Here is a 25,967-nt window from a genome sequence, read left to right as displayed (position 1 = left end):
GCAACGCCAGAGACATCTGGGGTCCTCCTTGTTGCACTCCGATAGTACAGCCAGCGCTCCTCTAGACTGTCTGACTGGCCAGTGTTGTCGAGGATTTAGGATCTTGAGCTGTAGATGTTGATTGTGCTCCACTGGACTCAAGATGTTGGCTGAAGTGGCCATAGATGTTAATTGTGCAAGGGAGCGGACGGGGTGGTTGTGGACGGCACCACGGCGTGGGAGGGGTGGTGGAGGTCGGTTGAAGTGGGCGTGGCGGCCGGCGCCAGCGAGGACATGGTGGAGGAGGCAGGGGTGGAGGGGGTGCCGGTGGTGGCAAGCGAAGGAAGGGGAGGGAGAAAACCAAGGAGACTTTATTTCATTGGGGCTCACCTTGCTTGCTCCATGGCCGGTGACGAGCTCAACAACGAGGACGAGGACGGCAGCTGAAGCAGTAAGGGAGGGACGGCGGAGCTCCAACCCCCGTTGAGCTAAGCCCATCCGGGACTACTAGAGCTAAACTTTAGTAAATCTAAGCTACAGGAGGGATGGGGGCCGGCCCACCTTACTCTAGCCGCCGGTGAGCCGCCGGAGAAGGAGAGCAAGGGGGGCAGAAAGTGAGGGAGCTAGCGGGGGCTAGGAAGGGGAGAGTTCTCTGGTTGAAGCATGGTTAGCAGTGGAGAGTAGCAGCTCATAGTTTCTTGGTGAATGCGCAAGCTGGTGGCGCTATCATCAGGACACTCGACAGCTAGCACTAAGTAAACATGTGGAGTGTGTATTTTGGTTTGGGTATTGGTTGGAGGAGGGATCTGGAGAGAAAGAAGGCAGAGGGAGGGTTGCTCCCTTGTGGAAACCCACTTTGTATTAATTCCTTAAGACATTTGTTTAATTGATAAAATCTTTCTGTGTAGTTTAAAGGTTTGCACTGTGAAGTGGCAGTTCATGCGTGTTTATGTCACTAAAGTAAAAAACGGTCCAAGGGTCCCATTCACAGTTGCCTGCGCCAGGGATATGATCAATGAAGAGCCATCAACTTGCAAAAATAAACTAAAGGAATAAGGTATATATTATTCCTATCAACTGTAGATGAAAAGGATAGTCATACATCTTCTAAGTTGTAATCTCCTAATGACTCTAACAGAACAGCTACCAACACATAAACTTCATACCAGTATATGTGGAAAACTTTATGTTATCACAATCTACAAGATCCATATGAAAGCAAGAAGTAGCTACATAATTTTCTTGAACACTAGCTCCTACTGTGGTAAAATTCATAAAACACCTTTTGAAGATTATTGTGTCCACAATCGTCATAAAACAGCCGCTGTGTTTCGAGTACATATGACTAATGGCCAACACCATCACTTGGGGTCGACCATAGGGCTCGACCATGTCCATTGCTGGCCATGTCAGCCGGTTCATTGGCCGGTGGTGACAATGCCGATAGCTGTGCATCTTGCAAGCATGGACTAGCATTACCAGTGGCGCTGCTAATAGAAACAGAACCCTTCTTGTCATGCGCACGATGGTCATTTCTTGCAAACACCCTAGCAGCTTGCAGATGAGAGGATGAGGCCAAAAGGAACATGCAAATGACCAAAGCTGCACGACTAGCAGACATGGTGGTGCCAAAAATTCTGCTGTGTTCTGAATAGGGGTGTGTGTAGTTGAGTTTTTGTTATGAGATTACTAAGATGTTTGGCATATTTATAGGGAAGACACTAAAGCATCTGATGTTGGGAAGCTTCAAGGAAGAGCAAACAGGGTCATGTTTTGTTGGCAAAAGTCAGCCAACTTGGACTTGCAGAGGTATATCACACTTCCCTCGTTTGGAGGCAAAAGCTTTTGACAGATTCCATGTCGACCCCGATTTTGTTTGAGATTTGGTTGTGTGGCATAGGACAAGTAACCTTAGTTTGTGCTGGCTCTATCTTGTTGGAAGAAAAAATCCATTTAGCATTTAGTCATGTGGCCAAACTATCTGAGCAATATGCAGGTTCCTAGATATCAACGTCAATCATTCAATTGATGCTGACAGAGTATATAGTGCATGCTCATGCTCTGTGTCTAAGAGATTGGATTAATTTCACCAAATGAGGTACAAATAATAATTCTCCCAGGAAAAAATTCAGCTTACTACAATGCTTTTGTAAATCTACTAACTTGAACAGAAAAACAAATCTTCACAAAAAGTTTAGATTGGTTATTTCAAAAATAATATATGAATTGATATGCGGACTTAATAAATTAATTTAAGTGTCAAATAAAGTGTTGTTTGACAACCAAGATGATGCCCAAAGAAGCATTTCGGTACAAGACCATATTAGTCAGGAATAATTGGATTGAGTGGTGAAAGGTGGGACTATGTGAATGGGTCTAGGATGAAATAGTGACATAACTTGAGAAAATGATACATATACTATTTCTATAGCAGCCGGTTCTCCACCTTGGTTCCTACTAACTCGGTTGTAGATTAAATATACAGCCCACATGGATAATTTTTCTGTTGATATCAACCTTTTTCAAGATTAATGCTAAAATGCATGCTTAATTATTATATTTTCCAATGAATATCACTACACCACAGCCCCAGAACATCGATTGACGAACTGTCAGAATACACCGCTTTCGTGATGGAGGGTCAATTGGAATAAAGTTATACCAATGAATGCTTGCAAGATATCCTCCCCATACCTCCTCTCATGCAAGGAAGCCACATTAATCAGAGTCACAGGTCAATTGGTCTGTATTAGAAACAGTTTTGAGTAACTAAAATCATGAAAATTTAATGTCGTTCATGTAGGAGTCACACTACTTGACCTTGCACACATGCCCGCTCATGACCGACACAAAAAACAAGCTAGCAGTGCATCCCAAAAAGCAAAAGTGAAAAGGATAATCAGCACCGATAAGCACAACTGAGAATGACACTGACGAGTTGTAATGCTTGGGTGTGTATTTCGTATATTCCTTTTGCATGGGCTCCTTTGGAGTTAACTGTGGCTACTATATATTTCATTGACTATATATAGTTACATAATTATGATTGTATTCCATCAATGTATTTTCCACTATAAAATAATTACTGATAACACTTTTAGCATACTATTCTAAACAGTTATGTGTGCACACCATTCAACTTGGAACATGATGCACATTTGAAAATAAAGTGGGGTGAATCTTATTTTTTATATTTTCAAATTTACATATAAGTTTCTGTAAATTAATCTGAAATAGGGTTCCAGTGCCAAGCATATGAAGTGGAATCTGCAGGTCAGCGCAGATCATTTATTAAAAACTTGGAACCAGGAGAGATTTTACCAAGCGTATGTCGTGCTCCTTGCCCTTCTAAACTAGGTGCTGTCTTGAAAATATGTAGACTAAAAGTTTATACTAGCTATGTGCCCCTATGATAATGAAAAGTAATTTTTTCATGAAACTTTCTTGATAAAGTTGTCTCTCATAATTTTCAGCCAGAACAATATTTAGCAACTTTTTATTGCTGTACAAACACTCTAGTGAGCTTTTCGCCAAAAAAAGGCACCCTATTAAGCTATAGATTAACCCCATAAAACTTGTTTTGATACATCTCCACTCTCTGCGTATAAGTGAATAGTTTAGATCCACATAGTGAATAGTTTTTCTACGGAAATAAGTGCATATAGATGTCATAACACTGTATGGACCACAAATCAGTCTGTTTCTAAGATTTAAAAAAATAAATTTGCTTATAAATAGCATTAGATTCCACTAAATCATTTCTTCATACTAAACCCGCTAAATATCTCAACAAGATGTGAGTCCATACTCTATTACTCAACTCTAGCCTCAAAATATCAGTTTACTATGCAGTCAGCATTTTGAAATACATGATATCCTTTTGTAGAAGAGTGGTGCATGAGACACAGTGACAAGTATGTTTTCCCTCTGGAAGGGTATAGTTGCTCGAAAGACATCTTTTGGTCTAAAGAAACCAGAGAGCACGGAACGAATCAATGGACTCAAAGAACAAGTCTCTTACCCTGAAGACATGGGTGCCTAAGGTTGGACTAGCATATACTGCCACAAGTCTGTATATGTCAGCTTTTAATCCGCCAATATTTAGTCAAAGAGTTATTGATTTGTATATTGTCTGTCTCAGACAGCTAGCAGCACTTGCTTTTTTAATGCTGACACCGACAGGAACGCATATAGTTAACTGGCGAGACCTAACTGGATGTGCCTAATAACCTGAAGGCCATGCAACCTATAGGCGACAAATGTTAGTTCGTATAGAGAAACTAGTCGAGTCTCCCAAATTTCTTCTTTTACCATCAGTTCCATTTTGGAAAGATGAAGTAAATAGTTTTCCAAATTAAAAACAAATTTAGCCAGGCGGTGGCTTGGACATATCCTCTCGTACTATGTATTCTTTTCTTCATCAGTGTGTACCGCCTGGCTAAATTTGTCTTTAATCAACAAGATATATAGCTAAATTTGTTACATGTATTACATGTTTTTCAGATACCATATTTATGTCATTTTGGATATTGAGAGAGCCCCAAAAGCAAATCTTTAATACCTAAGTTTTAATGTTTTATAACAACACATATTGCAAGCTGTATACAAAAGCTATGAGTTATAAAGATATATTTGATGATTTATCTTGTAATACAATTTTCACATTGCCAACCTAACTCTAATTTACTTATTTATCCTCGAATTGCATCCAGTTGGAATCATTGAGCGTACTTAACTAGTATTTCCCACAGTAAAGAGTACTTAAGTGCATTTTTTTTCCAATCATTGTACAAATCCTCTAAGTACATATGATAGAATATTTAATTATATATGCTTTATATTGAGAGTTTTCGGGAGTTTTCAGATTTTTACGGTGCTTATTTCCATTTTACACAACACTTACGAGTTTTCTGGGGAGCTTTAAACGTTATCAAGTTATGGAGGTCATAATTCTCGTTTTGACAATCCCAAAATACTCATAGTGTTTTCAACACTCCCTCCATCCCAAATTATAGATCGTTTTAATACTTATACTTCATAATTTTTACTATACATCTACACTACTGGAGAAAGCCCCATCAATACCGATTGGGAACCCCCTTTAGTACCGGTTTCCCACTACTCCGGTCCTAAAGGGGGTCCTTTAGTACCAGGTCAAATAACCGGTACTAAAGGGTATTAAAAAATAAGAAAAAAGAAATCCCACCCTGCCAGCCCGAGCTCGAGCCCGAGCCCGACCCGCACCCCGCTCCCCCGCCCGAGCCTCCCCACCGCCGCCCAAGACTGAGCCCTCCCCCCGCTATCTGTCGCCATCCTCCAGCGGCGCTCTCCCGCTGCCGCCCGCCGCGCCCTCCCGCCGCCACATCCTATATCAGAGAGAGAGAGAGAGAGAAAAAGCAAGAGAGAGATAGAGGGCCCCCGCATCCACTCACCCCCGCCGCCACCACATCTACTCGCCCCCGCCCTTCCGCCACCGCCACCCTCCCGCCGCTCCCGCCGCCCTCTCCTCGCCGCCCTCCCGCGGCCCTCGCGCCACACCCTCCCGTAGCCCTCCACCTACCGCTGTTGCCTGCAGATCCACGCCGCCACCTCACCTCGCCTTGCCGCTACTCCTAACTGTCGGTGAGGGGCGAGCAGAGGGGGAGGGGAGGGGAGGCAGAGGGGGCGAGCGGAGGAGGGGGCAGGGGAGCGGAGTGGGCAGTGCGCAGGTGAAGGGGCTAGAGAGAGAGGAAGGGGAAGGGGAGAGGAGGAGAGGCCAAGGACCATGCGCAGGCAGAGGGGCCTGGGAGGTTAGGCCACTAGCAAAGGACCCTTTAGTACCGATACTATATATGTATATATATAGATATATATGACTTCCAGTTCGGAGGGAGTATCAATTAACAAATCAAAATAAAACACATTGAATTTTAGTTTCCTTTCTCATCCCATATATATAGGGGCTGTCCTTTCGTTGCATGTGCCTGTCCACGCCGGTTGAAACTGCAACAACTATGAACTTTTTTCCTTGAGCACACGAGAGAGTGTATCATTGCATTAAGAAACAAAGATTGAAAAATAACCCAACACACATTCAAACACAACCCACACTTCAAAGGTCCAGGTCTATGCATGGAAATACTATATTCCGCGGATATGGAGGGGGGAGACCACACAACACGCAACATAAAGGATCATACATATAGTGACATCATAAGTGAATAACAGGAACAGTGTCACATAGAAAGATAAACAAAGACTTATAAGACTATCAGAGACACACAGGTTAAACCTTGGAAACGGAGGCTCCAAACTTCACAGGCAAATGACCGGGGGTTGCGTACGCCTAGAGCTCACAATCATCTTCATAGCAACTTCATAGCAGCTTTTTCTTCGTAGCAGCAGTAAGCAAGGATGAGTACACTTATGGTTGGTACTCAGTAAGGCCACAGGAACTAACCAGAATAACGATTTAAGTGTCCATCTCCAAGTTTAATTAATCATGTGAGGGTCCAGGCCACTCTTAACCGTGAGCATGGCTGATATATCGGTTTACACACTGCAGAGGTTGTACATCTTTACCCACAAGTCGCGAAAAGTTCAAAAAACTTTGGACCCAACCATGTTGTGCTGATCAGGTACAATACCACACTTCTGAGGTGTGATTGCATAGGGACGCTATGAGGCCTTTACAAAGATTCCTTAGTAAGTGGTAACCCGCTAAGGTTTCCAGATCAGTAGCAGGTTATAACAGCCCCCTAATGGGTACAGTGTCTTAGCTAAGCCCTCTCCCCAAGAGAGCGGGTGCTATATCCCAACTACCGCCGCCCCTCTTGCCGTTTGGGTAAGATTACCCCAGACTAGAGTCTCTAATTAATTAGTCAAGACCAGAGCCATGATAGTTCTCGTGGTTGTACTATTTTTCTGGGTGGGTCTCCATGTTCCAATTAACATTATCATGATATTATGAATAAGCATAGATAGAAGGATGGTTAGGGACACTTGCCTTTCTCATGTAAAGTTACTCTTACTACTCTTAGATCTTTCTTTTTTTAAATATGACCTTTATTCTTTCAGCAGCGATCCTTCTAATCGAAGCAAATACCAGCACAAACAAACAAACAAGTACAACTAAGAACAATACACCAAAATAAAAGAAAGGCTTTAAAAGAGCGTACTAAAGGACAAGGCTTGACCTAAGGTCACGCAAACGCTGGAAACGCTAAGATCGGAACTATCGAGAAGTTTGATGTATCAAAGAAATAAAAAGACTATATACTTGATCTATTTTAATTAAATAAAACATGGACATAGGTTATTTCAGAGAAATACCCTATTTGGAATTAAGCAAGTTACATTTAATTATTAAAAATACGGTAAAATTATTCATATTTTATTTGTAAATATTCAAGTATGAATTATTTCAATTCAACAATTAACTTTACAAATTCAGAGCATATATAAGACATCTAATCAAACTTTGTATTTCGAGTTCAACTAAACATGTTAATACTGAAAATGCATTTATAATATCATTAAGCATCTTAATTTTATTTAGGAAAACCGATGTATAACCTAGATATCTTTTATTTAGAAAAGCTAGTTATAATTAGGAATTAACCAATTAAACCTTAGTTTATGAAAATCAGGATAGAACCTACTCACTTTTATTTACAAAACTAATTGAATAATAATTAGTCAAATTAATATTGATTATGAAAAACCGGTGTAAATCATACTTAAATTCTTATTAGGAAAAGGCATTCCAATAGCCATTAATCAAATTAAAAATAAATTTATTTTCAAAGACAAGAAATCATGTTCAACATCACTACTAATGTGTACTTTATGTTGTGAAGAATCTAACGCAACTACTAATGTGTACTTTATGTTGTGAAGAATCTAACGCAACTTGAACGGATTAAAACGGAGCTAAAACGTGGAAACTAGGGACTAAACAAGGTTCTAGGGACCTAAATAAGATTAACCGTAGATCCCAAGGGTTAGCAGAGAAGATTACCAATAAATAGGGAATAGAGCTCACGAAAAACTGAAACTTTGGGGTTAGATCTGCAAAAAGATAAGGCTTGGATTAGATTGCAAGGATCTCAAAGGTTCAGGGGTTTTCTTGTGAAAGATGCAAGATACAGAGAAACAGAACAAAGATTACAAGATCATTAGGGGCTAGACTGCAAAATGGCCACCTTATCTCGTTCAACCTTCAGACCATCCAATTCCTTCCTGATTTCTTCATGCTGGGGATGGAACTGGCCGAAACTCACCGGCGGTGCTTGGCCCAAGAGGGAGGGGGCGCTCAACGGCGGCAATCGGCCAAGACGGCGGCGGCAAGATGGCTAGTGGCAGCACACGGACTAGGGGCGTGGAGTGGCGGTGCTAGGCGGGGCGCATAGGGTGGCGGTGGTGCAGCACTCGAGGGCGTGGGAGCAAGCGGGGCGGCTAGGCGAGGCGAGTAGCAGGAACAACCGGAGCTTGGGCGCTCGATTTATAGGCGGAGGGAGGGAGCTGAGGCAGCACTGGTGGGAGGGAAAGGGCGGCGGCGGCGCCATCAATGGAGACCGATGGTGGGTGGCCGTTTCGGGTGGAAGGAAGGTGAAACGGAGAGGTGGCGGCGTGTGCAGGGAAGGGGGAGGGTCGTGGGGAGCTGAGGGGGCGAGGGAGGAGTCGGAGCGGCGCAGGAAGGCAAGGAGCTTGAGTGGCGGCGCCTGCGGGAGGTTCGCTGAGCGCTGGCTGGAGGAAGGGGACACACCTGACAGGTGAGCCCCGCCTGTTGGTGGGAGGGGGGAAAGGAGCTGGGCTGGCTATTGAGTTGGGCTGGGGAGATGCCAGATGGGCTGGCGAAGGAAAAGTGGGCTAGCGTAGCCTGGCTGGGCTGGCGGAAAGGAAAAAGAGGGAGGGAGAGGGGAAACGGACCGACGGAGAGCAAAGGAGAAACAAAAGATTTCAGAAATAATTCCTCGTGTAAATCAAAATCCAAATAAAGCTAGATAATTCATTTAAATCACGAAAAATACTCTGAAAATCCCAAAAAATCTAGGAAAAATCCCAGAGACATTTTGGGACATGAGGAATCCAATTAAAATATATGGAGGTCGTGAAAAATGATTTTAGAACCATCTAAAAAATTTTGGATTAAGCTTAAGGAAAAGGAGAATAAATTTCAGAAAAACTGAAAAATTCTTAGAAGAATTTGGACAACGTCTAAACGCATTTTTAAAACTTTTTCACTCATGAAACACCAAGATGCATTAGCATGAATGCATAGACAGAGACCAACAACCTTATTAAATTTAGAATAACAAACAATTATTTTTCTTATGCTAAATTTCATGTAAAGAAAATAAAATTGTTATTTAATTATTCCTTTTAATCACATCTTGAAATTTGAAAATTTTAGGGTGTGACAGCAGGGCTTCTGTCGCGGCTTCTCCACTAGTAGAAGCCGAAGCCCTACCAAACAGACGGAAGCGAAACAACTCCGTCAGTGAAGCCCCGCGAAATCTGCTGAGAGGAGCCGGAAGAGGGAGGAGCTAAAAAAAATGGGCTTCCCGCAACTTCTCCTCCTCGTTTCCCACCCTTGCCCTCGAGGGAGGGCCCGCAGGCAGGCAGAGGCGGCGGTCGACAGCCAGGCAGGAGGTGGGGACGACGGGAGGTGGGGGTGGGCTGGTGGAGGTGGCGGGAGGCGAGGGTTGGCCGGCGGCGGGCGAGGTGGGCGGCAAGGCAACAGGCGAGGAGGGCATAGGGAAGAGAACGGATAAGGAAGACGGGAGGAGTGGATAAGAAAAAGGAGGAAGACAGGAGGAGTGGATAAGAACGAAGTGGAAGGAAAAAAAGAAAAAAGAAGAATAAAAAGAAGAAAAGAAAAAACAAAAAAACAAGTGTATTATGGACATTTCACCTTTCTATAACAATCAGGAGAAGCCATTTTACCAAACGTTTTTTCAACCAGATAAGCTGAAGTCAAAAAAAGCTGCTTCATTGGAGAAGCCACAGCTGGAGCCGAAACAGCCATAGCCACAGCCCTATGAAATGAGCCATAAATTTTATCTGTTGTAACCCGACAGGAAATTGTTTTTCTTAACGGTAAATTGGTTATTCTCTGTCAGGCTTTCCTCGACAGGAAATTTTTTCAAACCGGACGAAAGACATTTCCCTGTGTGTTGGAAACCGACAGAAAAATGACCAAACCGACAGGAAAATGAAAAACCGACAGGCAAATTTTCATTTCCTTGTCGCTTTATCCTGGTGGTTATTCCCTGTTGGTTAACCGTCAGGGAAATTGTTTTTCCTTTTCCCTGTTGGTATTTTGAATTTCCCTGTTGGTTTTGTCACCCAGGGAGTTCCCAGTAGTGATTGTAGCTTAGTTTGATTCTCCCCTTTCTCTCCCTCTTGCAGCCCCGTAAGTATTTCATCTATCATACATAATTAAAACCATAAAATGAAGGCTTGTGGGGAACTCCCCCACATTTTTTGCTTTAGAAAAAATTGAGATGATGTGGCGCAACATGAGATCAAATTTATAGCAAATAATGACTTTAGTGGCTTCCATCTATTATAGTGAATACCCTACGCATTACTTCAAGGATTTGTAATGTTAGGTGAGATATGAGTGAATAGATGATAGGTGTGGGGACTGGGGCGGCGGATGTATTGGGATGGAAAAGGGAGAGTATGTGACTTTCTAGTTACATCGACAGGCCAAATAAATGGCTAAGTGAGGGGGGATGGTGGTGGACGAGTGATTAGCGGGTAGAGACATGAACGAGCATATCCAAATGGAAGCTCATAAATCTGGTGGTGCAGAAAATTGAAGTGCTATGGCGCTAAGAAACACTACCAGCTTTATAGAAATTAATAACTTTAAATGGCCTCCATCTATTAGGAAATGAGACACGCATAATCAGGGTGATGCTGCTGAGCCCATCGTGGGCATCCTCTCGGGGCACACGACAACCTTGGGGGCCCTTTGTGTCATCCGAAAAGCAAGGAACCGTGAAGTCTTCGATGACGCCACCCTTGATGCAAGGGCAATGGAGGCCCTCCTGCTGTAGCATATCACTCTTTGGGTTCACCGTGCTTCCGTACGACTTGATGTACTGTGGATCCCGTTTTGTCCTGGTGCCGGTCCTTGAGCCATGTAAATCAGCCTTAGAAAGCAGCTGCTCCCCCTCTCCTCCCCTGTATGTCTCTGTGTAACTATTTTGGTCCTGACTCCTGAGGACCTCTTTTGTATTATCTGGTTCGTGACCTGAATTGCAAAGGTTCATGCGTGCTGCGGGCCCCCTTGCTTCCTCAAATATATATATATATATATATATATATATATATATATATATATATATATTGAGTAATTTACTATAACATTCTATATATATATAGTAGAACTGGAAACATTCATATCTTGAAGATATATATTCCTTAGATGATATATGTATCTTGTTTTTATTTTTATTTTTTAGGAAAAATATATATGTATCTTGTTAATGTATATAAAAATTCTGAATACTGCTTCAGTAGATAAAAAAATGAAATGAGACACTCATAACCAAAGGCATCTTTGTATAGACTATACACTATAATGCTTTTCAATGTCACAGCAGTAGTTTTTGTTTGTTGCGGTTGGTGATTGGAAATGTTTCAGGCTACTTGTTGCAGCAATAGTTTCCGTTTGTCACGGGCTCACGGCTGGTGATTTGAAATGTTGGGATTACATTTTTCTGGATGTTGAACCTCTATTTGGCAATTTGAAATCTTCAGGCTACTTATCATGTATGTCGCATGAGTACCTTTTGTTAGATTTGAAATATTTCAGGGTACTCGTTCTAAATGTTGCAGCAGTAGATTTTCTTTGTTGTGATTGTTAATTTGAAATGTTGGGACTACTTATTATGAATGTTACAGCCATAGACTTCTTTTGTCGTGATTGTTCAGTTCAAATGTTAGAACTAGCTATGAATGTCAGCTACCGTTCTACTCTTCCACCTCATGACATCTTCAGGAGCACGCTCCGCTGCTAGTTGGAGATCTAGGAAGTGGATAGCCATTGCCCGTTACGAAGGCACTATACCCTGAGGCCAAGTTTGATTATCACCTGAACGCTAGTTTCTTGATTCATATCTATTGCAAGGGTCCCATCCAATTGGCAATGCTCCCATCGGATATTCGAGCGCTTGCAAGCTCGAAAAAAATGATCTTTCACCAATTCTTACCACAATTCTAATGGAAGAGGGTGAAGGAACATGAGGGGGATTGGTAAAAGAAAATGAAGATCTTACCACAAATCCGAAAAGAAAATCGCTGACCAAAACACTTCCAATCAAACTCCTCTGCTATGTTTAGAAGCCGCCGCTGCCACCAACTTAACTAATGGTCCTTTAAAAAATTAACGAACGATCATTAGAAAATGCAAACGAAATGAATCGGCCGCTACATTTGCCGTGGGCCAATTTTACGAACTCCACCAGCGACACTCAGTAACGTGCCTAGCCCAAAAATAAATGACAAAGCAACTATATTTCGGTCCATGAAAAGCAACAAACAGAATGAAGTCAAGTAGAATAACAAAACGAAAATCACAAAGCAACCTAGGTTGTCAAATTTTGACTGAAGACAATATATATAAATAGCACTATCATATATAAATCTTGTGTTGTACCATATAATATCCATAGCAGATGATGAACTTGCTAATATCCATCTAGACAAGCGTAGGCATGGGCTTAGTTTACTTTGGGCCCAAAAGTAATCAAGCCCAAACCATTCCTTGAAATTTCTAAATCGGTAATCACGTTATTATTTAGAGGCGGTGAATAAATCCAAAAAATTTTAGATTTGTATAGGAAAATATGCTAATAAATGCTACCTGTGAATATTATCATCACACTTTTGCCATCCAGTCTTTAAAGTTCCACGTATTTTTTTCTACTAAAAACTCAATATAAAATTTTCACCCGTTATTGTGTGGTCAAGACAATTTGTTTGTTTTTGGACCGACAATTTTAGAAAGCAGGCCACATTCGCCTTGGTAATACGCAGGCAAAAGATATAAATTAATAGTAAAATATAAATTTCTTGATGGGATGATACGTCTTATTCGGTATGGCTCGAATTTTGGGGCTTTTAGGTTTCCGGCCATGATTTGCCACACTTAAAGTTATGTAAGTGTGCATTTAACCTTTGTAAGTGCGGCAAGCAACAAAAAAGTTTGGTAAAATAATTTGGAGCCACATTTTATCATACCAAAGAAAATTTTACCATACTTTTAACTTTATGACATGTGGAGTCTAGAAAAATCTTACCTAAGATTAAGATTAGTAGCCAACGTACGGGTAAAGTACGAGTGGAAACTGAATATACCCTTAGCCCCACGTACGGGCCAAGTTTTCACGCAAAAGGAGCTGGAGACACTAAAAAATAAGGGTAGACGGGGTATAAACCCCGTCTGAAATGTGCTAAACTAGGGTTCGACCCCTAAAAGACTAACCAGCTGTAATACGAGCCGCTTGCCAGCTCGAGGAATTCTGAGTTGTTCAATGAAGATCAAAACCTAATCCCGATGAAAAACCGGTAGCGACCCTGGCTCCCACCGTGTAAGAACCATATTACGTATACTCGTATAGTAGATCAGTGGGATTCGATTCTCAGAATTGAGTACACATGGATGATTGTTTTTTCAATACACAGTTACAAATTGATTTCACAAGTGCCAAACTGATTATCAGTCGTGAAAGCAAACGGAGAGCAATACAAAAACTAAATAGAAACCGGGAGCACTTACTGTCGATGGATGCAATGCACATCACCGTAAACTGACAAACAAAGGAAAGGGTGAAAAGAAAAATAGGACAAAGGGTTAGATGGGCTGGAGTTTCCTTGGCCCATCATCCAGCGGTGGTCTACTTGCGCGGGAGAATCCACAAAATAGCACCGGTGTGTTATGGTGTTCAGGAAACAACATCCGGTCTTGGTGTATTGAGAGAATAGCATCGTAAGGCAAGTAACGAGTCAGGGCCTGTTTGGGAAGGGGTGTTAAAGTTTAACAGGGTGTTAAATTTTAACACCTTCAAATGAGGTGTTAAACTTTAACACGTTGGGGTGTTTGGATGGTCTACTAAACTTTAACATCTTAGGTTAGAAATGACAATTATACCCCCACCCCCCTCCTTCCTCCTCTCTCTTCTTCTATTCGTGCTCGCGGTGGCCTTCTATTCGTGCTTCCTCCTGTGGCGGCGGCACTCCGACGGGGGAGGCGGGGGCGGTGCCGCCGCCCTCCGCGCCGCGAAGCTGGCGCGCGCCGGCGCCGCGGCCGCGAGGGTCGCTAGCGACGTTGGGAGCAGCACGCGCCACCAGAGGTCGTCGTCGCCGCCGAGCTCGACGGCGTCCGACGCGATATACATCGACCCGCTCACGACGATGGTGGAGGTGGGCCGGCACCGGCCGCAGAGCCCCGACCTCCGCCCGCTCGTGCTCGTGAAGCAGCCGAGCCCAGACCTCCGGCCGTTGCCGCCGCTGAGGCGGCCGGCGACGCAGCCACCACCCCCGCCACAAGCGAATCCCCCACGGCCTGCTCGTCCGCCGCCACCCCCACCACCGCCCCCACCAGCTCGTGCAGATCGAGGCCAGCGGCCTCGCCCGTGCTCGCGCCCGCGACAACCCGCCACTCGCCGCCCGCCACCCGCGCAGGAGCGGCGCAGACCTCTACGGCGACGTGCTCGAATCCGTGGTGGAGCGGGCGCCGTGGATCTGCGAGCGGGGATGGCCGGCGGGAGGACGCGACGCGGGAGGGAGAAGAGGGGCAGCGGAGGAGAGAGCAGGGGGCAACTAGGGAATAAAGTGGGGAGGGGACCACTTTTAACACCTTTAGCAAGTTTTAACACCCCCTTAAGGTATTAAAGTTTTTGGGGGTGTTAAACTTTAACACCTAAGTTTTAACACATCTGTTTGGATCTCAAAGTGTTAAAAAGTGTTAAAACTAGGGTGTTAAACTTTAACACCCTCAATCCAAACAGGCCCTTAACAAACAACACTCTCCTTTTCTTTCCCCTTTGTTTTAATTGTTTCTGCTCCTTTCCACCTAAACCAAAAGACCGATCTGCCCTCTGCCTTCTTGACCGGTTCCCCAACTCACAAACTCCTTCCGCTCCAACCTCCAAGCCTACCCAAGCCCCAGACGGCATGGCTGGCGGCGGTGGCTAACCACTGCAGCCCCTAAAACGAGATTGGGAGGGAGCGGTGACCTATGTGGATCGAGTAGGATGGGTGATGACTCCTTCAGCGACGGGTGGAAGGGCATAGATAGCACATGCATCGGTTGGCAGAAGGGTGCGGATTGCGCCGGCGGCGACAGGATCGATGACGACGGGATGGTCGGTAACAAGGCATCAAATGGTGGAAGTTACGGCACATCTTTACGGTGAGTTCACATCCCCATCTGATTATGTAGTTCATGGTCCCCTTCTGTTCTGATTTTGGTACTTTTCCTCAATTGGTATGTAGGAAAGACGATTTGTTTAGCTTGCGTGCTTCGATTCCAGCCTATACTGCTCTTCTTGATGATGGAAGTAGAGTTGAGATGGAAGATAAAGAACATGTTTTATATGTAAACTTTGCTGGTGGCTACTTAGTCTAACATTTAATTGATGATCTTGCAAGCAAAACAATCTGGGGGACTTGTCAGCAGCCAGTATGCTGGTTTTGGGAACGAGAAAACAAGTATCTGCAGCAGATTACCACAAACATTGATCTCGGTAATGCATTTTAGATGTATTGGACAAGTAAATTGTTGACATTGGTTGTACAGTTTGAACTGAAACCAGGCTATGAGAGAAGCATATCAATGGAGGAGAAATTGTTGGGGAGCAAGAATGCAAGCCAGCTCAAGGGTGATGTGGATCCTGCTATGATGTATGATGCCGATGTTTTTGTTGGCGATGAACAATTTTATGTTGCTTTAGGATTTAGGAATGAGGATGACACTCGAGAGGCGCCTAAGGTGGAACATGTTTCAGATGCTAAGATTCTCGAGGCACAAATTCTTGTACATGATAATGCTGATTGTGAAGCTAACATTGTGGTTGACAAGGAAAATCCCAATATCCGGGTAGGTGAATGTTTTCCTACAATGCATGATTTTAGGATGGCTTTGAGACAATATGCAATCAAGAATGACTTTGAGGTGCACAAAGTAGTGACTAATAAGTCAAGATATCGAGCTAAATGCAAATCAGAGGGGTGCAATTGGAGAATAGTGGCTCATAAATTGCCACATCAACCAACTGTTGTGGTAATTCTCTACCTCCCTTTGATTTTTTTAAATCTTGTTAAACATGTTTCTTTAACTTGTGAAATCTAGTGTAACAATTTTGTATACCTTCTTTTTAGATCTCAATGATACCTTGTGACCATGATTGTGTATCCACTAGCAAATTAGTAAGCTCCATGGCATCTCAAAAATGGATTGTTGAGAAGGCTGTTGCATGGTTAAGGAAGAATCCAAATCTTGAGGCTAAGGATCTGCAAATAAACTCAGTGAAGTTTATAGTGTTGAGGTGAGCTATGGGACTACATGGGAAGGTAGGCAAAAAGCTCTAGATAAGATTTATGGGAGTTGGGATGACAATTTTCAATCCTTGTTTAATTTTAGAGCTGAACTACTTGCAAACTCTCCTAGATCAATTATGGAGATCGACACCATCTGCAATGGAGATAATGTTCACTTTGACAAGTTATTTGTTGCTTTGCAACCTTGCATAGATGGGTTTAAAAATGGGTGTAGGCCTTACGTCGGTATTGATTCAACAGCCTTGACTGGGAGGTACAATGGACAATTAGTAGCTGCATGTGCCTTGGATGGCCACAATTGGATGTACCCGGTTGCATGGGGTGTCATTGGCTCAGAATCTAAAGATAATTGGACCTGGTTTATGAGTCAGTTCAAGAAGGCAATAGGACATCCACCGGCACTAGCAATATCATCAGATGCATGCAAGGGTTTGGATGGTGCAGTCAAGAAGGTATTTCCTGGCGCTGAGCATAGGGAGTGCATGAGATATTTTTGGAAAAATTTCAGGAAGTATTATCGTGGCAAAAATTTTGACAAGAACATGTGGCCGGCTGCTAGGGCATACATGTGTGAGAGGTTTGATTACCATTTTGATCAAATTATTGATGCATGTCCAGATGTTATAAGTTACCTAAATGAGCATCACAATCACTTGTGGAGTAGGTCTATGTTCTCCACCGAGATAAAATGTGATTATGTGAACAATAATCTAGCTGAGTGTTTCAATTCATAGATTAAGAACATCAAAGACTTGCCTATTGTTGATTTAGTTGACAGATTGAGGCAAATGACAATGGAGTTATGGGAAAAGAGAAGAAAAATTGCAGATAAGCTCTCTGGCAATATTCTTCCTGTTATTATAAGTGAACTTAAAGCTAAGACTAAAGGTTTAGGACATATGAGGGTCTGCAAAAATAGGCACAAGGCTAAGATTTTTGGCAATTACAAGGATTTGACACCTTGGCAGCATGTTGTGGACTTGCATGAGCACATATGTAGCTGTAGAGCATGGGAAGTGACTGGGAAGCCTTGTTGTCATGCTTTGGCTTTCATACAAGCAGAGAGAAATGTTGACTTGGGCTCATTTGTGCATGAGTATTACTCTGTTGCGAGGTTCAATGTTGCATATAGTGGTACAATTCCAACAATGACTGACAAGTCTCAATGGCCTAATGTGAACATGGGTTTCAAGTTACTCCCACCCAAATTGAAGATAGGACCAGGAAGGAAACGGAAGAACAGATTTAAGTCAAGCGATGAACTAGGTGCAAGGAAATTAGATAAGTGTGAAACATGTGGAGAAGTTGGACAGCATAATCCAAGTTGCAGTGTTCCAAAGAAAAGGTAAGTAATCATATCTACTCATTTAATAATGTGCTGCAACTAATTTTTTTGTGTATGCAGGAAGGCACCTTCCAAACCAAAGAACAGAGCAGTCAAGCTAAGGATAGTGCCTGCTGTTAATATATCTCCTGGAAGTATTACCCGAAGAAGGATATCTTTGTTACAGGGAGGTCAAGAGCATGCTCAAGGGCCATCTACTAGCACTAACCTAGTGAAGCGCCTCTTTGTGCTACCCTAGGAAGGAGGGGCTGCATCATAAAATGGGACAGAATGATGGCTTAGTAGTGATGCATGGAATTTGTGTGATATTTTTGTGATCCATGCTACTTATTAGGTCTTTTAAAATGTCTGGGTGCCAAATTGGTAATATTGATGCATGGGAATTGTGTGATATTTTGATCCATGCAACTTATAGTAGTTATTTTAAGATGTCTGAATGCCAAACTTTATTATACATATGTAAGGTGCAATCCTATGTAAGACATAATGGACCTCTAATGTATATAGCATGGGGTATGCGGTGATATCTGTTGTTTCTTTGTTCCAATTGGATGGAAGGGGTAGAAAAAAAGGCAGCATAGCTGAAATGCACCATGGGCAATTTGATCTATTTGTAAATGGAAAGATGAGAAGAATCAAATAGAAGAATTGGAAAAGTAGATGATATTGTGCTTTATAGATTTAGTGGCTAAAACCAGTGCCGTTTTCTGAATTTAGATGTTTTGAGTGCTGTTTCCTGAACACCTTCTAAAACTGGTGCTATTTTGTGGATTTCCCTCTACTTACACGGGAGGCATGGCCATCCTTTCCCATCGCTAGGGATGGATTTGGATGTCTGGAAATCCAAATTATCCGAATTCGTATCCGCTAAAAACGTCAATATGGATATCCGTATTCGTATTCACATTTTTAATATGGATGTCTAAATGGATGTATCCGTATTCAATTTTCAATATTTTTCTCTATCCGGTTCCAGATTCGTATTCGATAAAAATATGAAATATCCAACATTATCCGTATACGCAAAGAATAAATATATAATGAAGCCATCTAAAACTTATTTATATTACTAAATACTAATTACAAATTATGTTAATTTTAATATTGCTAATGAAATAATTACTTGCACCATTTAAACTATTAAAAAATTATCCATATGAAAAATTAGTAATTATGTTAACCTAATATTACTAGTTATATATAATGATAAAATTTAATTAATTTTAATATGACTATTCATATTAATTTTAAATACATTATATTATTTATTAAATGGTAAATCATATTTAAATGTATTAATGAACTTATTTTTATTATTAAATGATATATATTTATGGAAATACTTATTTTTATATTTATTTGATATATTTAACTATTTATTAATAAATATGTTATTTTTAATAAGATATCTATTACGTACCACGCTCATAATTTACTCCCTACTTGTAACATAATTTTTGATCAACTATAAAACCATAAAGCAAAATTGACACTTATTATGACAATATGTTATAAGACGAGCAGTATCCGAATGCGAATCCGAATTCGAACTATTCATTTTACATTCATATTCGATAATATTTGTATCCGTATTCGATAATATTTGTATTCGTATTTGAATTCGAATTAAAATACGGTAAATAGTGTATCTCATCCGAATCCATCCTTACCCATCGCCGTTCTTTCCGCATCGCCGTTCATTCTCGTTCTCTACTGTCCGTGCAGCGCCGCCATTCCTGCAAGCTCCGTCCCTCCCCTCCCCCACTAAATCCTTCGCCGCCGCATCGACTCCGTTCGCCCTCCCTCCTGCCTCCCGTCGCCCCTTTCTGTTCTAATCGTTTGCCCCCACCGACCTGGTCCGGCACGGCTGGATCTGGAGATAATCGAGCCGCCATCGAGGAATCGGGTCACCCCAGCGCGTCGAGGCTGCGGCGGCAAGTCCGGCAGCTGGAACGGCGGGCGAGGGAGGCGGTGGCATCGGGCACCGGAGTTGGGGGATCGAGCAGGCGGGCTGGGGAGGGAGGGAGCGGACGGTTGCAGGGCCCACCTGTCGACGCCGAAACCAGGTGAGGGGAGGGAGTAATGGCGGCGCCGGCGGCCGGGAGCCAGACCTCACTCGATGACCTCGGCGACGACTCCGTTGGCGAGGTCCTCATCCGCCTCCCGTCCCAAGCGAGCCTCGCCGTCGCCTCGGCGGTGTGCAAGCGGTGGCGCGGCCTCTGCACCTCCCCGGCGTTCCTCCGCCGCTTCCGCTTCCGCCGCCGCCACCTCGGCTCGCCTTTCCTCGGCCTGCTCCACTCCGCAGGCGGCATCTGGGACCTCCGCGACGCCGGCGCCCGCTCCCGCCCCGACATCGCCGCCCCACTCCGCGCCGTGGACGGGGCCGTGCACGGCCTGACACGGTTCCGCCGCTACCAAGACCTGCAGATCCTGGACTACCGCGACGGCCGGTTCCTCCTGAAGCCACGCAAGTACAACCACCTCTTCCTGTACAACCTGCTCACCGGCGGCCACGCCGAGCTGAAGTGGCCGCTGCCGCATGTGTTCTCTGACATGACCGGCTTCCTGCTTGATGGCGGCAATGTCGTCTTCGTGTGCAAGAATGAACCCTCCGACAACCCGAACATTCCACCGCGGTGTGAAAGGGATCACTCCTGCTTGTACTCTGCGGGCACCGGTGAATGGCAGCTGCTGCAGCCGTCGTGCCGTGACGCCGACGCTGCAAGGTACACGGTGGTCTGCAGGCATGACGTAGCCTGGTCGCAGTGCGCCGGTGAGGTGATCTACAGCTGGTGCTCTCACCATGATTGTTTTGTATGGAGATTGTTTTTCTTACAATTGTGTACCTGTTATTTTTTTGGAAAATACAATTGTATACCTGTTATGACAGGGGTTCTGCATGCAAAGTGAAACGCCTATAATCATATACTGTGATTTGCTTGGAGCCTTATCACCACGGATAGCTGAATGTTCAGTTTACGAAAGCTTTTGAGGTGCTAAAAATTCAGGGATGGAATTGTTTGATTATGTTTTTTTGGATTAAACTGTTCTACAGATGCGGTGATAATTTCTTAGACTTATCTCATTGTCTCGCTAAACTTCGAAAATGTAGTTATATTGTACTAAACAGGTGATTCACCTGGTGTACACAGCTTGATTGATGATGAAGTTGTCGCGTCTCGTTGCAAGATTACATTCTCAAGGTTTATACCTCCATGTGGATTAACAGAATTTTGGCATGGTTGTGGCGAGTGGCAGACTGTGCTCCCAGCCAGCGATACACTGGGCAGAAAAAACAAATGTGCACTCTATCTCCATCACCATCATGGACCTGTGGCGGACCGCCGGCAGGACAGCCGGACAGCCCACCCCTGAACCAGAAGGGGAGCTGCCTCATCCTCCTCGAAGCAGTGAGAGGCTCTCGCTCCTCCTCTCGACGCCTCCTCCCCGTCCTCGCGCCGACGCGTCCGTTCGGTCCTCGGCAGTTGGCACGGAGGAGCTGCCCCGCGTGCGCTCCCCATGCTTCTGCAGCGTGGGGCCCCTCCCTGCGCTCCGCGGGCTCCGTCCAGTGGGCTCTGCGGAGGCGGCAGCTCTCCGGCGGCGCAATGCTGCATCCCCCTCAGCTGGGCATGCTTCCTGCGGCCGACCAAGGAGAATAGCAGAGGGGCTCTCAGGTGAGTTCTAGGTAACTTTTCTTCTTTTGATACGAGTCCTGTATCAGTAGTGGTTCCTGACCTGGAACTTTTGTGTCCCCATCACTACCTTGATTTGATGCCGCATCAAATGAATGGTCCCCTGGCTTAGCAAATTTGTTCGTAGACAATTACACTCGAAAACTTCTGTAACTCCGCTACGAACTAATTGGATGCAGCTCAGTGCACTAATGTGACCATTTCATGCACTGCTACCTGTAAATTTCGAAAGTAAAAAAAGGCAGTAAGAACACTAAGAACAAAGTACTATATTTAGCTCCTAAGCAGTCACCTATCTCGAATCTTGATGTTGCTTTTTTTTGTTAAAGATAAATAGAAACCATTCAAATTGATGTCTTGTTGAGCTTTATTGTGACAAATCACTGGGCTGTGATGTGAGAATACTATGCATTGCCAAGTGAGTATGAGATTTTTCTGTTATCCACATTCTTTTATCTTAGTGAGATAGTCATAGTAACTCCCTTCAAATTGTTGCCCACTTTCCATCAATCAAAGTCTTGCACAAACTTCCAACTGCTTTCTACAAAATGACACTTCAAATAATAGTTCAAGCACCTTCCTGCTTCTTTTAGAGGATCAGGGTAGTCATTTTCAGTGGGTATCTTGATTTAAATAGTAACATCTTTCGTTGAAAGGTGGATTTCTTGTTGATTTGGCCTTTACTTTGTATCTAAGTTTATAATATGAAAGGAAAAGGTCTATTTTAGTACCCTCACCAATTCTATTTGTGCGCCTACCCCTAAACAAAACTTAGGGCACGTTTGGTTGGTTACCAATTGTGACCCTTCCAAAAAATTGGCGCGCCCTCAAAATTTGGCCTGGGTTTGGTTGCCTGCCGATCATTGGCTGCCAACTTCCTCCTAGTTGCAGCACAGAACCAACACGGGCAAAAACACAGGCGGCAGAATCGCTCGCCAACAATTTGGCAGCCAACGGAAGCTCCAAGAGCTATGTGGCAGCATCTCAAGTTACTCTCCCAAACTATTCCACTTGGGCCAAGCTACCACCTAATGAGATTTTTCTTTTTTTTTTCCTCCATGCACAGGTCGAATTTTACGTTCAAATTTGCTGAGCAGATAGAGAACATGATGTCTTATGTTAGAAAAAAATAATTATTTCTAAATTATTTTTCTATAAAATAGGGCATCATGTGTGTCTATTTTCATATTGTTGTGCAGAGTTCTTTTTCTCTGCTCCTCAGAAGCTTTGGTACCACGGTTTGATATCTGTACTCTGTTTCAGTTACCAGATGAAAAACTGCAGATTGAGGCCAGCCTTTGCTTTGGAAACTGGTGGGCCATCTAACACTGATGGCCAAGATTTTGATGAGGACAGTGGCTTCCTTGGTAGGACAAGGCTGGGCAGACTCATCCAAGCCGCTGGAAGGGAGCTACTTGAAAAGCTGAACTCTGGCAGTACCAACTCCCCCACAAAGATATTCCTCGTCCTCCTTGGCTTCTACACTGCCAACGCCTTGGCAACAATACTAGGGCAGACTGGCGACTGGGATGTTCTTGTTGCTGCTGTTGTAGTGGCTGCCATTGAGGGAATTGGCATGCTTATGTACAGAAAACCAATCGCCAGGCCTCCTGGGAGGCTTCAGAAATTGATTTCGATGGTGAACTACTGGAAAGCCGGTGTATGTCTGGGCCTTTTCGTGGACGCCTTCAAGGTGGGTAGCTGAGTTACGCTGTCATCTTCTGCTATGTGCCTACAAGTAATGTTGGTGGTACACTGGGATCATGATAACACCAGGATATGGTTCCGCGATAGCCATTGCCTATTGCTCAAATTTTAGTATTGTTACATTTGGCTCGAATTCTGGAACAGATGGCTGCTGTTGAAGCTATTTGATTTCTTCAAAGTTGTCGAGATGTTTGGAGCAGATATTATTCTTTTTTTTGCTAAGTGCTGCAAGCTGTTAAGCATTATTTGGCCTGTAAAGTGTATATATGCTGTACTTCTTGACTTCCATGTCATATAACCCTAATCTAATATGCATTTGTGCTTATTCGGAGAAGGCTGATGAATTTCTTCAGTAGAGATATCGTACTTACCTTGTAATAGTTTGTGCATGTGAGTGTTGTGATGACTTTGACGAAGTGAGTCTAGTTCAACTGGTTACGGTGGGAGGTGTTAGTTGTGTACTCTAACGACTTAGGTCCGAGTCCCCTCTAGCTTGAATTGAATTTGGATGCCTATTTCTTTTTTTAATGAAAAATCACCTACCTCCTAGGCGTGTTGTGATGACTTTGATACTTCATTAAGTTAGCTGTAGATGAGAGTATTTACGCTTTCTACTACTTTCAATTGTGGAAGAACTCAAGTCATTCCATTCATGGGTGTGTAGTTGTTTACCTTCTCATTGGGTGATTTTACTTAATTAGGATGGGCGGCGCGCTACGCTACGCTGCGCCCGTATACTTGCCGTGTCCATAACCTGTACCGGATGTTGCAGTAGTATCAGTTCCTCTTAGTTCTTTTTAATTATTGGCAGTGTTGCCGATCACTTGCTTATTGCTAATAGCAAAAAACCCGAGAACACTATGCAAGCACATAGAGGAGCCACAAACGGATCCATAAGATCGAATATAGTTGTCACCAGCATGCTGTCAAATCAAAATGGACACAGGAGGACATGATCAATATACATATCAGTACATAAGGCCAACCTACAGTTAATAGAACGAAGGAAAATATTGTGATCATGTCCTGTTCTCCTATTCCTTTTTGGTTCAGATCGATAAAAAAATATTAGTGCACGGGTAAATCGAGAACTCCAACAGTAAGCATCACATGTTCGTGCTGAAATCCTTCCAAATGTATGTGAGGCTGCTCAACATAATAAAAGAAAAAAGTGATCATGCCAAAATGAAAAGAAATATATAATGAAAATACGATAAAGAAACCATATTGACTAAAAATTAGTCAATATGGTAGAGGCTGCACCATGTGCTTCTAGTTTATTAGGCCAGTCTCAGCGGGTGTCATGGGATTTCGTTAGCATTAAATTCTGTGCCACATCAGTAGTTTTGCTAACTTGGTAAGCTAATTATGAAGAAAGATGAGAGTGGAGTTTCATCCCCGTGAAACCAGCTTGCACATTTTACCATGAAACCTAATAAAACTTGCACTGAGGATTCATCACATGATAACATTATAACACCATGCAAGAATTAAATGCTGCAGGCTTTCTATCAAACTGTGCTATGAAATTATGCACTGAGAGTGACAGTTTCATTTAATCGAAAAGCTAATATGGCAGTTTTGGTTACTGTGCGATGAAATCATGCACTGAGACTATCCCTGAACAATTTAGGACCCTACAATCTGAGCGACTAACGTGAGGAAACAGTTTATATAAGTCACTAAGATTAATGGTAGCATCTACCGCCCTTAAATATGGAAACATCTTCTACCGCTGTAATAAACTCAGATAAAGAGGACAAGGATAAGATATAGAGAAAAACCTACCCATTCTCAATTTGCGTCATAATATAAGAAATAACTAATCCTATTAATCAAGAACTAAACTTGTTTTCTAATAAAACGAATGTTAAGCATGTACGGGCTACAATGCGCGGATACTTGCGAACGCTCACGTATCATATCAGATGCTGTTACTCATCCGATACTGTCCGGACACTGATACTCACTCGATACTTGTCAAACAAGTATCAAATATTTTAATAATTTTTAATAAATAAAATAATCCTGAAATTTTTTGATACCTTCCCGATTCTTTCACTGTACCTAGAAACCCTAACCTCTCATTCTATCTATAAACATATTATTGTTCATAGTACTTGTCGGATTTATAAGCCCGGCAGTCCATCAGGGTCACCCAAGTGGTTGATTTGTAGGTGAGAACGATTGCGAAACCAAGAACTCGAAGGTGATCGCGAAAAAGCGAAGGGACACGAGGGTTTTAGACAAATTCAAGCCTCCAAGGAGTAATACCCTACGTCCTGTATGTGTGGATTGTATTGCTTGATATGAGTTGAGATGTCCCCGGGGTGCCCTTGGCCGCCTTACATAGACTGACAAACAAGAGTTACAACTCGGTTTGAATCTAATCTACTCGGTCTTTACATGGAAGGTACTCTAAGCGGATTACAATATGTGTTCCACAATATCCAGATAGATTCAGACAGTCCAGTTGTCTTGTCGTGAACTCAAAGTAACTTCATATCCTAGACCCGCACGCCCTGGTCGGGCGGGCCCACTTGTCAGGTTTGGCTGGTATCTTGATCGGTGGGGACCTATGGGGTACCCATATCCCTCAAGCCCCCCGAGCAATGTGTAAGTGAATAGGAACTTGAGGTTGTCGCAGCGAAGCTTGAATTTAGGTCGACTGAAGTTGTGATGACTTC

The 25,967-nt window shown here is 43.2% G+C and overlaps 2 protein-coding genes across 2 annotated transcripts; both read left to right on the top strand.

Moving 5' to 3' along the window:
* The first annotated feature begins 19,963 nt into the window (after window positions 1–19,963).
* Window positions 19,964–20,945, top strand: LOC111256380. The gene is made up of 2 exons (XM_022824295.1): window positions 19,964–20,659; window positions 20,937–20,945. The coding sequence occupies exons 1-2, from the start codon at window positions 19,964–19,966 to the stop codon at window positions 20,943–20,945; spliced, it is 705 nt and encodes a 234-aa protein (XP_022680030.1).
* Window positions 20,946–21,233: 288 nt separating this feature from the next.
* LOC101781007 (ycf20-like protein) lies at window positions 21,234–23,614 on the top strand. Its single transcript, XM_022824539.1, has 2 exons — window positions 21,234–21,555; window positions 22,837–23,614. The coding sequence occupies exons 1-2, from the start codon at window positions 21,401–21,403 to the stop codon at window positions 23,276–23,278; spliced, it is 597 nt and encodes a 198-aa protein (XP_022680274.1). The 5' UTR covers window positions 21,234–21,400; the 3' UTR covers window positions 23,279–23,614.
* The last annotated feature ends 2,353 nt before the right edge of the window (window positions 23,615–25,967 follow it).

The sequence above is a fragment of the Setaria italica genome, chromosome II (genome assembly GCF_000263155.2).
Source record: "Setaria italica strain Yugu1 chromosome II, Setaria_italica_v2.0, whole genome shotgun sequence".
In the NCBI taxonomy this organism is placed as follows: Eukaryota; Viridiplantae; Streptophyta; class Magnoliopsida; order Poales; family Poaceae; genus Setaria; species Setaria italica.
Note: the sequence above shows the minus strand (reverse complement) of the source record. Positions and strands in the feature narration are given on the sequence as shown.

What these genes read in the sequence shown, in the direction of transcription:
- LOC111256380 (XM_022824295.1), top strand. Translation starts at nt 19,964, where the DNA reads ATGGCGGCGCCGGCGGCCGGGAGCCAGACCTCACTCGATGACCTCGGC.
- LOC101781007 (XM_022824539.1), top strand. Translation starts at nt 21,401, where the DNA reads ATGCTTCTGCAGCGTGGGGCCCCTCCCTGCGCTCCGCGGGCTCCGTCC. An exon ending in AATAGCAGAGGGGCTCTCAG is followed by an intron (nt 21,556 to 22,836) that starts GTGAGTTCTAGG and finishes ACTCTGTTTCAG; the next exon opens with TTACCAGATGAAAAACTGCA.